At 35.8% G+C, this 19,110-nt stretch overlaps 2 protein-coding genes across 5 annotated transcripts in view; both read right to left on the reverse strand.

Moving 5' to 3' along the window:
* The window catches only part of LOC135209170 (dolichyl pyrophosphate Man9GlcNAc2 alpha-1,3-glucosyltransferase-like), an 84,379-nt gene that overhangs the window by 32,955 nt on the left and 32,314 nt on the right, over nt 1-19,110 (reverse strand). The window lies entirely within an intron of this gene.
* LOC135209171 (mevalonate kinase-like) lies at nt 2,264-15,615 on the reverse strand. Of its 2 annotated transcripts, none has more exons than XM_064241845.1 (2): nt 15,572-15,615; nt 2,264-4,707 (listed from the first exon to the last, which is right to left on the reverse strand). In XM_064241845.1, the coding sequence occupies exon 2, from the start codon at nt 4,432-4,434 to the stop codon at nt 3,256-3,258; it is 1,179 nt and encodes a 392-aa protein (XP_064097915.1). In that variant the 5' UTR covers nt 4,435-4,707; nt 15,572-15,615; the 3' UTR covers nt 2,264-3,255. The 2 variants fall into 2 exon arrangements, with proteins under 2 accessions (XP_064097915.1, XP_064097916.1); XM_064241846.1 differs by lacking the exon at nt 15,572-15,615 and adding an exon at nt 15,510-15,527.

Here is a 19,110-nt window from a genome sequence, read left to right on the forward strand (position 1 = left end):
AAAGGATGATTACCAATCCTAATAGTACTAAGAAGTAAAATGCAATGCATGCAAAAAAAAAAAAAAAAAAAAAAAAAAAAAAAAAAAAAAAAAAAAAAACAAAAAAAAAAAAAAAAAAAAAAAAAAAAAAAAAAAAAAAAAAAAAAAAAAAAAATATTTAAGGCCACCACTTTGAAAACATTTAGCAGCTAAGCAAACTTGGAAAAAGTTTGTAAGTGCTATCATCCCAAAACACAAAAAAGGGTACTGCCAAAATATTTCCCAAGGTGATGAATACTATTTCTGTCAGAAAAACTAAAGCTAAAATTCTCTTGAAAGTTTGTAAACAATAGGATTACTGAAAAACAGCCTACACAGACCTTTGGTCTTTAAAGTGAAGTAAACATAGAACCACAAGGTTCTGTTTACATTTATGTAAAAGTTCACAACCATGAATTTACCATATGGAACAAAAAAAGGAGAAGTACTAGTCCAAACTAATGCTTAGTCCATAATATCTAGTATATTATAAAAGTTGACAATGATCTTTCCTTCAAAAGCAAAAACATTTTAAATAGTGTTGGTCCTTTGTAATAGTAGAGAGACCACTTAACAAACTTATAATGGCCTAAACTTACGTTACGAACTACAAATAAAATTTAAGTACTATTGTGCATTAGTTATGTAACCAATAGAAATAATTTCTGGTAAATGAATTATAAAAATAATACGTAAAATACACTATTTCTTGTGATTTTCAATATTAATCATACTGTACTTAAAACTGAAAGAAGTACATTAATCTTAAAACTGTACAAGCCATTTTTTTTAATGGTGAACTTACTGTAATTATATTGATCAAATAAGGCAGACTCCATTTACATGACCAATTATCTCGTTACTCTCATGAGGATGGCTAGAAAAATTTGTTCTTCACTAAGAAACTTACATTTTATATAGTACTACTGTAAATTAAAGTTCTTTACAAATTCAACAATCAAGAGAAATAAATTATGAAGAGTCTGACAAAATATCCTTGACTGATTTATTAAAAAACTTGACAACTGCTGTTGATTCAAGTTTAGGCTTTCAAATATGTAAATAGGTTTAAGTGTTAGCACTGACCTACATCCTTTGCAATCAGGGATTTGGTTATGTTGGCTATTCATCAAGTATCCATTGGTCAAACTAGTGTCACCAATGCAAACGAAATAGAATTACTCTTTTCGGTCTGAAGAATACAGCCATATTTGTTATTAGATTCATTATTCTGTACATATATGCTGCCATTTATTTAAAATGTCAGACTATCACTGACAGGAAGGGTACTTTTGATCTGATCACAATTGCAGCTTTAGCTACTCTATGGGCATCTTCATTTTCAATTATGCAAACTTGGGCCAGGATCCCATATCTTTCAACATTTACACCAGATTCTATACACTGGTATAATGAAAACTTAATTTTCCAAAAAAGATAATTCTTAAGACAACAGTTGTATACGCTTTTATTAGCACTTCTAATCGCTGAAAAAAATAAAATTCTTTCGTAGAATGTTCTTAATAAGCAGTAATATTATATTTACTTTACTGCACACAGTTCTGCTGTGAAAACAAAAACATTGTTTGGCAAATAAGAAGTACAACAAAGTACTGTAGAATGCAGCATAAACTTCATACAGATACATTTTTACATTTGCTGTACATTGAAACATTAAGGCAAGTGGGACTTCTGTTGAAAGCAAACTTTAAATGACGCACATTACCATATAATTAAGGCATAAATCTTAGAATTGAGACTAAGTTAGGCAATTAAAGATGTCCTTTCAGGTAACAAAGACCGACTTCAAATCTCACTCATGTTGTAGAATTTAACAATTCAACTTTTCTCCTTAATGCATTACATCTTCAATCTTTTCTCTCTCCATTTCTTTGGGTAACCATTCAAATGACATTCAGTGGCCTGAGATAGAAATTAGATGGGTAGATTTCTCTACAGTCTCATCTATCATGCACACCTTCTGCCTGAATTCCTGCCTGATTTTCTGAGAATTCCACTGTTGGCTGTTCTGTTACATGTACATCGGCCACTACTCTTGACTGACTGCTCCTCTTACTCCATTCTCATCACTTAACCAAATTTTTTTTATCCATTCTCATCACTTAACCAAACTTTTTTTATATCATTAACCTCTGAGATGCCCCAATCTAACTAACATAGATTGCCTCTTTAATTCTAAATCTGGTAAACAGATTCTCACGATGGTTCTTAAGAAAACACCACAAATAGCGTAAGCTTTTACTAAACTTTGTGACATCGCACACAGCATCAATCAAGCTCTTCAAACAACAGCTTAATAAAAAAAATATAACAACAAGAAGTTATTGAATCCACACTGATAAACATTCAACTTCCAACATCGATCAATAAACACTTACGACTCACAACATTACAGTAATGCAAGTGGGTACTGGTGCGTATTGTACAAAAAAAGAAGTTGATTGAATAATGTTCAGTGAGATTTTTAAAAATTGAGGACATCTTGATTTCAAAATATGGGAACATCTGAAGGATACGAACTAACCAAATAACATACTAGTACTTGTTATAGATCTTTGGTTTGGTGTGCTATTACAAAAATTATTTACTAAAATGACATGGTCTTAAAGCCACGAAATAAGCAGCAGTAACATTTACAGTGCTGTCACAACCATCCTTACAGAACAGTGACAGAAGAATAGAAAATGAATTATTAATACAATATTCCTCGATAAAGTGCAAAAGGTCCTTGAAATTCAAGTATCAAAAGCCAGACATTTTGCAACTACAGTACTTTCAAGTTTAAAGTTTCAATAAATTAAGTACGACACCCTGTGGGTGAATAAATGCATGAGGTAAAATCACAGACAAAAATGAACAAATGAAAAATTTGGTCAACATATACCACAAAACATAAAAGCAAAGCAACATCAGTGAACTGGGTTATTACCAAATGACCTTAATAGGAGTAAAATTAAATTAAATACTTAAAATTATCTGTATTAACAGACAAGTCATAAAAATTTCCAGTTTAGACAAAACTGACTTTGAAAAGTGGAACAAAACACCGGTTAATATTATGTTGTTTCTAGTAAGACAACACAAAATTTTACGAAAGTCACAAACTACTTGAATAACCTAAAACTTCAAAACAAAAGGACCCGCTCTCTAATACACATGACAGACAATAAACTAAGTAAAAAGCTTTTGATAAATTAAAAATTGCAAGAAAAAATTTCAATTACAGTGAATATTAAGGCCTGGGGCTCCAATGCTTGTTGACCAAACTTCATACCCTGACTGTTTAAGTTCTTCACAACAACCTTCAATGACTGATTCATTTACACAGGGTGGAACAATGACTATACCAAAACCCCCACCTCCCGCGCCAGTCAATTTGGCATGCAAACCATGAGACCTCGCAATTCCTACAAGCCGATCTAAACTGGCGTGAGAAACTCCAAGGGAACAAAGTAAGGCATGATTTACATCAACCAGCTCTTCTAATGTTTGGAATGCTTGATTCCGCTCATCATCATCCACAACACTGGTGAGAGACTGCAATACACCGAGACCTTTATCTGCAAGAGCATCCATAGCATCGAGTACGGGGACCATAACGTCGGGGAGACTCTCTTTACGTTTACGGACTCCGGTTACCAGAGCTTTGGTGCTTCGAGGAACGCCTGTATTGACTAGGAGAACTTTCAGGGGTGGTATGTGTATTGGTGAAATATCACCTGATTTGAAGCTTACTGCTCCTCCATAGGTGCACACAGAGTTATCTATACCTGATGGAGTGCCATGGACTATCTGCTCACTTGCAAATGCCCACTGTGAGACAACTTTGAGGACTTTGGCCGTGTACTCCTCAACTGGCGAAGACGACAGCCGCCTCAAATCGAAAGCACCTGATAGCTGAAGAAGAGCACCTGCCAAACATACCGCATAAGCAGCAGAGCTTCCTAAGCCAGCACCAATGGGTAAGTCACTACTTACTGATATTGAGAGTGGTAATGGCTCAGGTAAGATACCCATATACAAGTGAAAGAAAGACAACAGGGCAAGTTTCCTAGGATCCGTAGCCTCTTCTCCAATCTGCAAGAACTCGTGAATACACTGGCTCTGCTTTTCGTTCAGTTTCTTGGCTCCGTCTTCTTTCCGACAACCAAGTTTAGTCCTCAAGTCCTTGAAGGTATCCAACGACCATGACTCCTTGATATTTATCAGAGGGAAATCCAAGAAGATCGAATCTCCTCCAACAGTGATCGTAAGGTAAGTCCGCAAGCCTACACTAAGGGCAACTGCGCGCTTACCATACACCACCGAATGTTCCCCATGGAGTATTACTTTACCAGGTGCACTCACTTTAAAAACTTTAGGCAATTCTTTGGTGTGTTCACCATTGGTTGACATTCTGCAGTGTCTACAATAAAGATGGTTTGAGTATTTTATCAACGTCTGGGATGATTCGAGTGGAAAATCTTTGCTTGTACGTAGTATTTCAGAAGTCTGCTACTAGAATCATAGGAACCTTCGCTAAGCCTCTGACATGGCAGAGACCGGATGCAGGACTCGTTATCTCCTAATTATTACTGCTTCTGCTGCTCCCACTGCTCAGGGGTCAAAGTCTTCATTGAGAATGCATGAATAGTTTTCAGTTCCTCCTCTAATACACCATTCACAAGCCTGAAAATGAACAATAATGAACAAAAAAATAAAAACAAAACAAAAAAGACAAATAAAAAGAGGACAACACAGAATTCTTTATTTCTCTCAATCACAAATGAAAATCTGCTGCTTTGAATAAAAGATTAGGACTGTCATGGATATAAACCTCATTTGATTCTTAACAAATGTCCTGATCTTAAAGTATGGACATTTCATTACATAGTATTCAATTGGACTAATTTAAAAAAGTGCTAATTTGCAAATTTCAAAGAACAACAAATTTCCTTTGGCCAGAATAGATGCACTATCCCTTCACAAGATAGCACCCTCTCTTAACAGAAGAACTCTGCAATCTTGTTCAACTATTAACTTAGGAACAAACCTCGTTAGCCTTAACCCTCTACTGAAAAATCCAGCAAAGTGCACATTTCATCTGTACTTCTCCTTTCAGACACCACTTTTCTACATCACTTTACAGCTTAATCATTTCCTTACTTTTAATGTTTTCACTCCTGTGTTGTTTCTACATATTCAGCAGGAATGACTTGAAAACCACATAACAAAGTCATACTACTAAATCTATCTTCATATTCACACAATCTTGAAACAAAGACACCAAGCTTTTCCACCATTCATCTGTATCTCTTCATTCCCCAAACTTTCAAACCCTGGTAACCATTCTGTTTTGCAAACAACTGAATTTACTGTTTCATATTCCCTTAAACTGAATTACCAACTATATTTCAATCCCATATTACATACATTGCTCCATAAATCTTCCTACACACAAACTTCATCCTCTCTTAGGACATTTCTAACTGAGAAGGTAACCCTTTTAAAATATGTTTTACTGAATTCTGAGTTTAATTCTCTTACACTGAATTACCAACCACATTATATATTTCACTCCCATATTACGTACTAGCAACTGCTTCAAAAACCCTTGTTATGAGCCAAATTCATCCTTCCTTAGGATATTTCTATCTGAATCTACAATCTTAACCCTTCAGTTGAATCACTGAAGCTAACAGTGACTGGTTCGCACTGCTCACAACCTAACAGAAGATACAATTCAAAATGCACTGGCCAACAAAAGGCAAGATAAAAGCTTCGGTGATATCAACTAGTACTGATAGTTACTGTCAATTCAAAAGAAAAGACTAGTCTTTGTTCTCATTTGAGGGTCAAATCTCTCCTTCAATCTTTCATATGTATCTCAAACAACAGTCTCTTCTGTTTTTATTTACAACCAATACTTCTATTACTCACCAACCAAAAAACACATACATTCCCTTCCACTTTTGTCTTGCCTTACATGATGCTCTACTTCAATAACTTCCACCTTGCATCTGTGCCATAATGAACATTCTCCCCTACTCTAATTCTTCTTTCACTTTTCCCCACTGAACGTACATATTCACATTCTGCATTTTCTTCAAGTCACTTTCTTTGTCTGTAATTCCTTCTATCTTGCATTCAACTCATCTTATACGTAAGATTGTTGCCTTTCTTTAACCTTGTCTAATTAATACAAATTCATACATTTTATCTTTTTCTCACTTCAAACCCATACTCATTTTCTTCTATTTAAACCCATACTCATTTTCTTCTATTTAAACCCATACTCATTTTCTTCTATTTAAACCCATACTCATTTTCTTCTATTTCATGTATGTACAAACTTCAAAGACTATTTTTCTCTCTCTTACAAGTTCAATTCCCCGCTCTGTCAACAAAGAATCAGACAAATTTATTTCTGGTGATAGAAATTCATTTCTCAATGGGGTTTGGATCCCACAAGAAGCTGTAGGTCCCGTTGCTAAGTAACCAGTTGGTTCCTAGCCACGTAAAAAATATCTAATACTTTGGGCTAGCCCTAAGAGAGCTGTTAATCAGCTCAGTGGTCTGGTAAAGCTAAGATATACTTAATTTTTATCTCCCTTACAGTAAGAACATCTATGTATGTACTTTACTTACTATTCCAGAATTACTGTAATGCATATACAGGCAGTCCCTGGGTTACTACGGGTTCGGCTTAGGCCGTTCTGAGGTTAAGGCGCTTTTCAATTATATTCATAAGAAATTATTTCCAGGGTTACGACGCATGTCCCAGGGTTATGACGCATAAACCGCTCATCTGGCCGAAGCAATATGACACCAAAAATGCAAAATAATCAATATTTGAAGGTTTTTTTTATGAAAAATGCAATAACAATGCAGTTTACATAGTTTTAAATGCACCCAAAGAATTAAAAGTAAGGTTTTCTTAGGATTTTTTATGACGTTCCGGCTTACGACGATTTTCGGGTTACAACGCCTCTCAAGAATGGAACCCCCGTCGTAACCCAGGGACTGCCTGTACTTACACGACTCATTCTTAACCTCTTAGAAGCTTACATTGTCCTTCAACCCCTTTTCCCACCAAAATTTCCTTTCGTCAGTTCCATTCACTCAAACATTACATTGTGAATTCAAACACTATACAGTGCAATGGTCTTTGAAGCGGTTTTGTGTAGTTGAGTTACAAGTGCTGTTAATATTGCTATCATTACAAATAAAATTACTACCACACTTTGGAACTGAACCCAGGCCTCCCCAGTGAAAGTCAAGTACACTACTACAGGTTGCACCACAAAAAACCAGAAAATTTGGTACAGTTTATTTAATTGTTGGAAACAAAAAACAGTTATTGTTAACAAAAACATTATTAAAACAGAATAAAAACACAAATGTTAGATGTGTTCAAAATGGTTTCTGTGGGGAGCTGCACAACGACGTAGACAGTCTAGCCAACTTTCCGGTTGCCCTATGGATGACTGCAAGTGGGATATGTATTGTTCCAAGCTTCCATCAACAGAGTTTTTGAGGATTGTATGTCTGTGACCTCTCTCCTCTGTAATTGAAGCTGATGTAACAGTAAATCCCACTTGGTAAAATCCATTACATTGAGATCTGGACTTTTTGAGGGCCATTTGTTAGGGTCAATGAAGCCAGGAGTATTGGTTCTGAGCCAGGCAACAGTGTAAAATACATAATGTAAATCTAAAATGTCCCAGTATTTTAGCAGTAGCAACAGTAGTAAAAAAGAAATAGCTACATTTATGTAATAAATGGTATTGATAGTACTATTCAAACTATTCAAACCATACACTCCATGATATTTATGCCTGGTACAAAATGAGAGGAACACTTCAATTTGCCTTTTTAATCAATAAAGACTGGTTAGAGACTGCCAAAGCATCCAGATTTTTCATAGCTACGTCATCACTAACATTAGTGATCATGTCATAATCACTGCTATTACGAATATTATATACATCAGTAAGTGTATAAACTCACCATTATGGGTGGTAAAAATGTTGAAATGAACTGTGTATTGTAAATGTGGTGCAAGAAGAATTAAAAGGGTGAGATATGTTGAGATACCTAGCATGATAAAAAAAAAAAGTTAGCATAGGAAATAGGATGGATTACAAGGTTTTCATATGAGGTGGTCAAGTGCAAAGAATGGAAGATGATACGAAAGAGTTGGAAAGGACTGGCCTTAATTTACAAGAAGCGAGAAACTGTGTGCAGGACAGAGGTAAATGGTGCAGCATTTGTAAGCTGTTCTATGGGCTGTTGATAAGTCTGTGTTTATCTAAGACACTTCTAATGTTGTGGAAGTTTTATGCACAAAAGATCACTTATGATTAAGTAGTTAGAGCACGAATGTGATACTGATTGTAGTGTTTTTCCTCTAGAGTACCCCCCTTGGTAGGGAAAAAAGCTAAATTTGGTATTTTTCTAATAAGAGGTTGATTCCTGATGGTGTTAACCTTTGCATTTTCATCAAGACTTTGCGGATTGAAGATGCAATCTACCAAACAACCACCAAATACCTAATTCAAAGCACAAAAAAGGACTTTTAAAAAGGACTTTTTAGTAAATTGGTTAAAAGACTGCAAACCCCAAAGGATATATCTAAACATCTATAAACAATATATTTACTTAGTAAGTACAGTCAAACCTCGGATTTCGTACACCCTGGTTTCCATACGATTTGGTTTTCATAGACTTTTTAAGACAAAATTTTGACTCTGGTTTTGTACATGTCCTCAGATTTCATACACCTGAAACGCTCCTTCCAGGGCCCACCTCGTGGCTAAGTTTCATACCAAGCACCTAAACAAAGCATCCCATGTTCTCTCATGACCCATCTGCTTTTATGCCGTAAGAGGGCTTTTGGAAGGGAATCCTCTAATTGGCTGAAGACCTGTGAATAGTGGCTTCCACTCGCCTTGTACTTTATACCCGACACCCTTTGGGTGCTCGCGCGAGGGGAGTAACCTCAGCATACCATGCTAGCTTTTTTCATTGGTATATTTAAGATCTATTTATACTTAGAAAAGTGAGCTACAGGAACTTTTCACCGGGCGACACAGGTCTTCCCCCAGAAATAGATTTTTCCTTTGTCAAAATACCTTTTTTATGCTTTTTTGTGCTTTTTATATTCAAGCGCAACTACTAAATAAGCCCTCATGGGGCCAAAGAAAGTTTCAATTGCCAGCTCTTCTCTTAAAAAAGTGAGAAACACTATACAATTTAAGAAAGAACTCATAGCAAAGTGTTGTAGGATGTTGCATGGCGCTCTCAGTAAGTAATTGCCTACAAGCGCTGCTGCTAATGAATTTATGGACAGCAGAGGCTGGTTTGAACAATTCAGAAAGTGAACAGGCATAAATAATATGCCTACTTCAGTGATTAAGGACATGTCTGCAAAGTGGAGTGATGTAAAAAAATTTTGTGGAGAATTATTATCATCCCAACAGAGAACTATAATTTTTGGGTATCTGGGCATTAACTGGATTTACATTATTCCTTACGGAAATTATTGTTTTGGATTTTGTACGTTTTGGACTTCAAGATCAAATTGTTTAGGATTTTGTACGTTTTGGACTTCAAGATTAAATTTTTTAGGATTTTGTACGTTTTGGACTTCAAGATTAAATTGTTTTGGATTTTGTACGTTTTGGACTTCAAGATCAAATTGTTTAGGATTTTGTACGTTTTGGACTTCAAGATTAAATTGTTTCGGATTTTTTATGGTTTAGACTTCAAGATTAAATTGTTTTGGATTTTGTACGTTTTTGACTTCAAGATTAAATTGTTTTGGATTTTGTATGGTTTAGACTTCAAGATTAAATTGTTTTGGATTTTGTACGTTTTTGACTTCAAGATTAAAGTTGAATATTGGCTGTACCTCAAAAATGAATAGGTGTAGTGAACTTTTTTTTTTTTTGTAACAAATAGATCTAGCAAAAATGAAAACGAAATCATTGCCTCAGATTTCAAAATATATTGAATGACGATCATCACAGTAGGATGGTCAAAGTCGACTGTCTCATAATGAACTTATTCCAAGGATCAAGGGCAAAAGGTTAATACTTCACACACACATATATATATATATGTATATATATCTTCTATATCATAAAATCCACGTAAGAAGGCAAGCAAAAACTGGGACTAGGAACAGGTACTTTTGTAGTTTATTTTACATTTTCAAGTTCGCCTAGTTTACAGAGCTTTATAAACAAAACTGAGTAGCAATGGGTGGAGTTACAGTTTCTTGATTCAGGCAACAAGTTCTCCATACAGAAGGGACAGGGAAAGAGGATCAAAGGTGGAGCTTAATATTCCTGGTAGCCATCATGGCTTCAATGAATACATATACACATCCTCAAAGTATAAAAGGCCCATTAAAAAACCCTGGTTTAAAGCTAAGGACTACAGGCAGTCCCCGGGTTACGAAGGGTTAGGCTTACGACGTTCCGAGGTTAAGGCACTTTTTAATTATATTACTCAGAAATTATTTCCAGGGTTACGACGCTGATCTTGCAGAAGAAATATGACACCAAAAATGAAAAATAATCAATAATTGAAGTTTTTTTTGATGAAAAACAAAATAGGAATGCAATTTACATAGTTTTTAATGCACCCAAAGCATTAAAAGTAAGGTTTTCTTAAGATTTTTTACGATGTTCCGGCTTACGACGCGCCTCAAGAACATAAACCCCCGTCGTAACCCGGGGACTACCTGTATATTTCGGTGGACTCACTTCCACCCTTATCAAGTAGTGAATGACAATGGGAGTTTCATTAGCGAAATATATAGTGGGATATATGCCCTTAGGTGATGCCTGTGGACACTAATTCCTTAAGGCAACGATGAAGCGCTTTAAGACAATTAACAAAACCACCGGCGGCTTAGCGGCGACCCCAGGGCATATCTCCCACTATATATATATATATATTTCACTAATGAAACTCTTGTAATTCACTGCTTGATAAGGGTGGAAGTGAGTCCACCGAAATATAGTCCTTAGCTTTAAACCAGAGTGTTTTAATTATATTATATATGTATATGTATGTACGTATGTGTGTGTGTGTGTGTATATATATATATATACATATATAGATATATATATATATATATATATATATATATATATATATATATATATATATATATATATATATATAATATATATATATATATATATATATATATATATATTTACATTCAGACTGTTGAACTGTGGATGGACTTGTGTCTAACAATAGTCACTTCATAATATATCTACACAGGAGTAGCTATTCTCTCGCTTTCTGGACACTGAGGCTCTTCTGTTCCAGTACTTCTTCTACAACAATTATTCACCTTTCTTTTAGTAGGTCTTCCTCTCTTCCTTCTCTTAACACTTCTGAACTAGCTATACATTCTTTTCACCAATTTACCACCCTCCATTCTTTCCAGATAAACGAACCATCTCCAAAAACAATCGTTGGCACTCAGCATCCACACTATACTTCTGTGTAGGAGAATTGGCTCAACACTCACTCCCTTGCTAAAATGTCATCTGAAATCTTTGCTTCCAGAAACCTGAAAGATTCTACTGTTTCCATTACATCTCTCTCTCTCTCTCTCTGTATGTTACCATTTCTCCCTCTCTCTCTGTATGTTTGTTTGTATGGTGTTTTTACGTTGCATGGAACCAGTGGTTATTCAGCAACGGGACCAACGGCTTTACGTGACTTCCGAACCACGTCGAGAGTGAACTTCTATCACCAGAAATACACATCTCTCACTCCTCAATGGAATGGCCGAGAACCGAACACGCGACCACCGATTGTAGGACGTCAACACCATACCAACCACGCCACTGAGGCGCTTCTCTCTCTGTATGTACTGATAATCATTTCTCTCTCTCTCTCTCTCTCTCTCTCTCTCTCTCTCTGTTATAATGTCAGGGCGTGTGTTATCATTTCTCTCGCTCGCTGTATGTTATTATTTCTCTGTCTGTCTGTCTCTCTCTCTCTCTCGGATGGACTAATAAGTCTTTGAGACATCCTAATCCTTGTAACTCCTAGTCACACTCTCTCTCTCTCTGTATGCTATCACTTCAGTGTGTGAGATATAATTCCTCTCCGTATATTATCAATTCTCTTTCTCACTCTCTGTGTGTAAGTTAACACTTCTCTATCTCTGTATGTTACGATTTCAGCGTGTGTGTTATTCCTCTTTTTCTCAAAACAAAAACACACACACAAAACACCTATTTGTGGCGGCAGCAACTGCCGAGTGGTTTCACAGCCCAGAAAACTCACGCAAACGCAAGGTGTACATAAACACCACAAAACGGCAGCATTGCGTATGTGACAATTTTTGCTAACGCTCGGATACGCTCCCCCCAACGGGTGATAAAGGGGTAGGGGTGGGAGGGTGGGTGGGAAGGGGACTCCACGGCGTTATATCAGGCCCTATAACCACCCACCTCCCCCTGCTAAGGGAAACCTCCCATGGGAACTCAAGATGTACGACTAGGTCTATTCTACCTATAACTACTTTAAATACTGATATAAAGATGGCTATGATTATATCACGGCCCTATAAACCACCTACCCCCCTGCTGAGGGAAACCTCCTCATGAACTCAAGATGTTTTCGCTAGGTCTATTCTCACCTATAACTACTTTAAATACTGATATAAAGAGGCTATGATCATATACATTATACAAAGGACTGGCACAAGGCAAAACACGATGATACGACAGAGAGAGAGAGAGAGAGAGAGAGAGAGAGAGAGAGAGAGAGAGAGAGAGAGAGAGATGGAGGGGGGGGGGGAGAGAATTATCTGTGGTCGAAGTTATCTTATTTTCAAATGCACAGAGGCGGAACAACTCCATATTCTTCTCAAGATGGTGCCTCTCTCTCTCTCTCTCTCTCATCTCTCGCTCTCTCCTCTCCTCTCTCTCTCGTCTCTCTCCTATCTCCCCCCTTTCTTTCTCCCTCTCTCCTATTATCCTCTCCTATTATCCTATATAATATATATATATATATTATATATATATATATATATATCTATAAATTTATATATGTATATGATGCATATATATATCTACATAAAAATTTGTATATATTCAATATAATATACATATGTATATATAGCTATATATGTACATACATATGTATATTATATTGAAAATATACATATTTTAATGCAGATATACACACACTCATATACGTGTGTGTGTAGAGAGAGAGAGAGAGAGAGAGAGAGAGAGAGAGAGAGAGAGAGAGAGAGAGAGAGAGAGAGAGATACACCAATACCTGAAGACAATATAGTACTCATTATTATATTATATATTAATACAAAATAAAAATCTGGGACCACAGCCTTGTAAACATATTCAACAGTACTAAATACTGATGATAATGATAGCGATTATTATAGCCTACACGAGAGCAAATGTAAACGGACAATCAATGTTGAAATATCCTCGATTGCAGGAAGTTTATTTCCGACCAGACGGAAACACGCAATCTTTCCTTCATTCTTTTGGTTGAAGATGCTGCGGTGGCCGTATGCAGTTGTGCACGATAACTTGCATAAATTTCCATGTCTCTGGATCCAAATAGAATTCGAAAATGATTAAGGAAAGGACAAATTCCATTACAAATCTGTTATTTACAGATGCAAGGTCTTTACATGTATAAATAAACAAAGATAACTGACTTGAAGGCGAAATAAAAATCATAAATTTCACTTAAATCGTCAATGGACTCCCACCACAGTAGTATACGTATAGAGCTTGGCTCTCACTTCTTGGGATCCATGAGTTCGAAAATCTATAATAAAATAAACTGATGAACGAAATATAAATAAATTAGTTACGGATGCAAGGTCTTTCAAATGTAAAAATAAAGGATATATAAAGGTAGATTATCAACTAAAACAGAAATATAAAATCATAAACATTAGCTAAACCGTCAGCGGACTCGACGGACATTCTTTCCAGATACCACCGGCGGCCTCATCCAAATTGGCTAAATCTGTCCAGTCCCCAAAGCCCTTTTCTTTTTTTAAATTTTTTTAAACCATTAGGAGAAGATAACATCGATTCTCGCCTAACCATAAACATTCCTTCGCCCCCTTTATACCAGACGGGATTTTACACCGGAGCAGACGTAAAGACCAGACTATCACGGCTGAATCTGAAAGGTTTAAATTTTACGGTTGTTTCCAAACGAGTTTTTTTTTTAAGTGAAGAAAAATTAAACGAAAGACAAGTAAATAATGCGCCATAGTTTCTTCGGAACAATGTAGTTTTCTATACAGAGTAGTATAATCAAAGCCACCGAAAATAAATCTATCTTTCGGTGATCTCTATATAATGCTGCATGAGCCGCGGCCCATGAACTTTAACCACGGGTCCGGTGGTGGCCTTTCCTACATCGCTACCAGAGGCACGATTATGCGTAACTTTAACCTTAAATAAAATAAAAACTACTGAGCCTAGAGGGCTGCAATTTGGTATGTTTGATGATTGGTGGGCGGATGTTCAACATACCAATTTGTAGCCCTCTAGCCTCAGTAGTTTTTTAATTTCAATTTGGTATAATTATGTATATATATCAAATATTTCTCAATGTTTATCGATTAACTTAAGTAATTTAAATAAAGACTTAATTACTATTTTAACTGTTATTTATCACCTAAAAAAGATCCAGCAACGCTGGTATTTACACTTCTTACATAAAAACTGTTTAGTTAAAAGGTAATTATCATTTCTCATTTACATCAAGAATATTTCATTTTGATCTTTCTACTTTTCCCTCTGTCTTTATCATTTAAACGTTGGAAGCGGGCTTTGCTTAATATCTATAATAATAAATCCAATTAAATATTCTAAAATGCAATAGATACAAGTTCAGAGCCTGAAGACTTCATTAATGAGAGAGAGAGAGAGAGAGAGAGAGAGAGAGAGAGAGAGAGAGAGAGAGAGAGAGGATTTATGATGTATGCAATTTACATACACTTCAGAGGGCCTGTATGCATGCTTTATAAATACACATATATATATATATATATATATATATATATAGATATATATATATATGATATAATATATATATATATATATCATATTATGTATAATAATATTATGTATAAATGTAAATAAATATAAATATAAATAAATAAATATAAATATAAATATATATATATATATATTATATATATATATATATATAGATAGATAGATAGATACAGCAATACAGTCTGGCCATATACGACAACAAATCACCACAAGTAGTAGCTACCTCACTATGCACAAAAAAAGCACATCAACATAAAACCACAAAAGACAGAGTACATACGATGTATACAACTCCTTTAGGTTATATACAACAACAAAAACACCAACAACGAACACGCCATAAAACAAATACGTAATAATCTTCCACCCCGCCCACTCCTCCGCCCGGGGTAATCGAACCTTAGGATTAAGTGAAAGGACAAGACGGAATCCTTCTCCCGCCAAGGGCAACCAACACCCACCTGCTCCTTCCACGCGCCGGGGAATGACTGACTCGTCTGCTAGTTTGGATCCGGAGAGAGAGAGTGAGAGAGAGGGAATTCCTGCTCGTACGTCACGTCATCTGGGAAGAGAGGACATGCTTCTCCTCTCTCTCTCTCTCTCTCTCTCTCTCACACACACATATACCTACACTCACTAAATAAACAATATTTCACAAGCATATATATATATATATATATATATATATATATATATATATATATATTATATATATATATACATATATATATATATATAGGATAGAGAGAGAGAGAGAGTGAGAGAGAGAGAGAGAGAGCGTTTGTGTATTTGTAGCTAATTTTGCATGCATACGCCTTCTCGAGTGTTTGAAAGGGCATTCATATATTTTTTTTTTCTCTCTCCCTCACACACACACACCACACACACACACACACACACACATATATATATTATATATAATATATATAATATATATATATATATGATTATATATATATATATATATATTTTTTATATACGCTATTCTTAATGCACATAGGCCTAGTGATGTACTATCAGAGCGCATCATAAATCTCTCTCTCTCTCTCTCTCCCTACTTTCTGCATTGTACCTACATGTACTATTCAACATCCTCATGCACCCTTTAAAACTGATATAAATAATAATAATAATAATAATAATAAAATAATAATAATCATAATAATAATAATAATAATATAAATAATAAGAATAATAACTACGCATTATAACCAACGTCATATGTGCACCGTCTGTCGCAGACAGGAAAAGCGACGCTCAATAGTACGTGTTTTAGTTGAACGGGAAACTTCACCTCTCTCTCTCTCTCTCTCTCTCTCTCTCTCTCTCTCTCTCTCTCTCTCTCTCTCTCTCTTTTGCAAATACGAGGTTCTGAATAAGCGCCGTGTCGAAGACAGTTAAGATTATCTCCCCTCCTTCCCGAATATACGCTGAAAGACATCTGTTGGTGCTTTGATTGTAGTTATTTCTTTCTTTTACACACACGCACTTGCGCGCGTGCACGCAAACACAAAATATGGAGGATATTTTGTGATAAGGAAGGTCAAATATACTCTCAAACAAGTTTGGTGTCTGCGTAGGCCTATGCACACATAAAACATCTCTCTCTCTCTCTCTCTCGCAGTTCGAAAATTGAGTGGAAAATTTGATTCACTCCCTAAGACTTCCGACCGTTACCGAACATGCTGGTACGTACGGTTCTCGGTAATTAGGTATATAATTTCCAATTTATCATCTTTACTAGCGCGCACACACACTCACACACGAACAAGACGCACCGCACGCAACCCTCTCTCCGAAATTTATAAAACTTTCTTTCAAAACACCGTACGTCACATTTTAAAAAAGAAAGAGATACAAATCTGAAAATGGAAGTCTAGTGAAAGTCATCGAAGTGGAAAGATAAAGCGATGACCTTTACAGAGAGAGAGAGAGAGAGAGAGAGAGAGAGAGAGAGAGAGAAACACTTTCCATCATGACGCTTCACATTCCTAATATATCTCAGGTCAAAACCTGACGTCAGTGAACAAAAGTGGACCTTCCCAGCTTTGTGTCAATTTCGCTGTTTTCCTCGAACAAACGCTTGTCTGTCTTTCTTTGTTTATAAAGCAATGCAATTTATCGAATCAAATAATAATAATAATAATAATAATAATAATAATAATAATAATAATAATAATAATAACAGGAAGAAAGTATCACTCATTAATGTCGCAATACTATGGGACACCAGAGTTGAAGAGAAAGAGGGAAAAAATGGATAAGTATCAAGACCTGAAAATAGAAATAAGAAGGATATGGGATATGCCAGTGGAAATTGTACCCATAATAATAATAATACTAGGCACGACCCCAAGATCCCTGAAAAGGAATCTAGAAAAACTAGAGGCTGAAGTAGCTCCAGGACTCATGCAGAAGTGTGTGCTCCTAAAAACGGCACACAGTAAGAAAAGTGATGGACTCCTAAGGAGGCAGGATGCAACACGGAACCCCACACTATAAATACCACCCAGTCGAATTGGAAGACTGTGATAGAGCAAAAAAATAAAAAATAAAATAATAATAATAAAGAGGTCTGACTCAATTTATGAGTTTTATCCCTACAATATAGGTCTAATTTCATGACCGTTGAAAGTGCTCGCTATCACAATTACACGGAGGAAGATACGTATCAGAAAAAGCATGTTCCGCTGGCAGGCAGGAAAGTAGAAAAAAATGTACCATGTAACAGAAAATAAAAACAATCCTCTAGTAAATTACATATTATAACCATGATTTCAACTATCATTTCAAAAACAGTCAAGAAGAAGAAATTAAGCAGCAATACGAGCAGTGCTAATGAAGATAAACAGAGGCCCGTTCAGATCCGGATTCAAATGTCTGATATAAAATTTCCTGTTGTCCATAAGTGTTACCACACACGTGTACAAGAGATCCCTAGAATGGATGTTTATTCTTGTATCTATGGTATTTCACGTAAAATTCGAAACAATGTCAAACTACTATGATCTGATAAAAAGGCAAAACCGTCTATTTTCATGATCTCATCAAGTTTCCTTTAAAATGTTAAAAACATTTTTTTCAAAACCTCACGAAACATTAGATTAAACCAAATCTGTATTTTCCATAACTATACATGGATCTTTCCAAACGGGGGCGTTTTCTGTCATACGTAACAACTTGTAAATATATTTCAAAATGAGTATTTATCGAATTGGTCTAAATGCGTCATCATAGGCGGATCAAGTGATGACCTTAAGGTATGTCAAGAGAGTAATCCACAATGTCCTCATGGCTTAAGCACATTAACCGTCCCATAAGTGACCTGTCTTGCTGATGAGAAAATTGGCATGGACCATCAGAACAATGCCATGTTTTTAAGTTTATCATTTCTATTTTAGCTTGAGTTAATAATGATGATTTATGAACAAAATAGATTTAAGAGACAATATAGACTATATATGCCCACACAACCCATTTCTTGAATTACCTATAATTATATAATTCATGTGGATTTTGTTTGTCCTCCCCCAAGTGACAGTAGGGGAGACATGACACAGCCACCCACATCCTGCAAACTGGTTTATCCGCCCAGGGGGATTAGCTAGGGGGACCTGGAGGGTAGGGGATCAGAAGGGTAGGGGAGACAGCATCCCAGCATGCACCAGCAAGCTTGTCTTGTAATAAAGATGAACTTAAACTGAAAACGTAGGTATACATATGCAAAAACAACAGCCTGTATCTCTCCATGCATTTGTCAGGGAGTATGGTACTTTTTTTTTACGCTTTCACTGTGGTATAAAAAAATAACATTTGTAAGCGTGCATGTGTGTGAGCTTTTCCTGCATTCTTTGTTTTGCAAATCACTGCCTTTCGCTTCGCAAGTCGAGAAAGGGTGATGTTGATTCCTTGCTGTTTTCAATTGTGAATTTTATCAGAGGTTCCAAACTATGTACTTTACCTACAAAACCTGTGTTTCTGTTTTTAAAATGTTGTCTAT

This window comes from Macrobrachium nipponense, chromosome 37 (genome assembly GCF_015104395.2).
Source record: "Macrobrachium nipponense isolate FS-2020 chromosome 37, ASM1510439v2, whole genome shotgun sequence".
In the NCBI taxonomy this organism is placed as follows: domain Eukaryota; kingdom Metazoa; phylum Arthropoda; class Malacostraca; order Decapoda; family Palaemonidae; genus Macrobrachium; species Macrobrachium nipponense.

Coding starts and splice junctions, on each gene's coding strand:
- LOC135209171 (XM_064241845.1), bottom strand. CDS start 4,434: ATGTCAACCAATGGTGAACACACCAAAGAATTGCCTAAAGTTTTTAAA.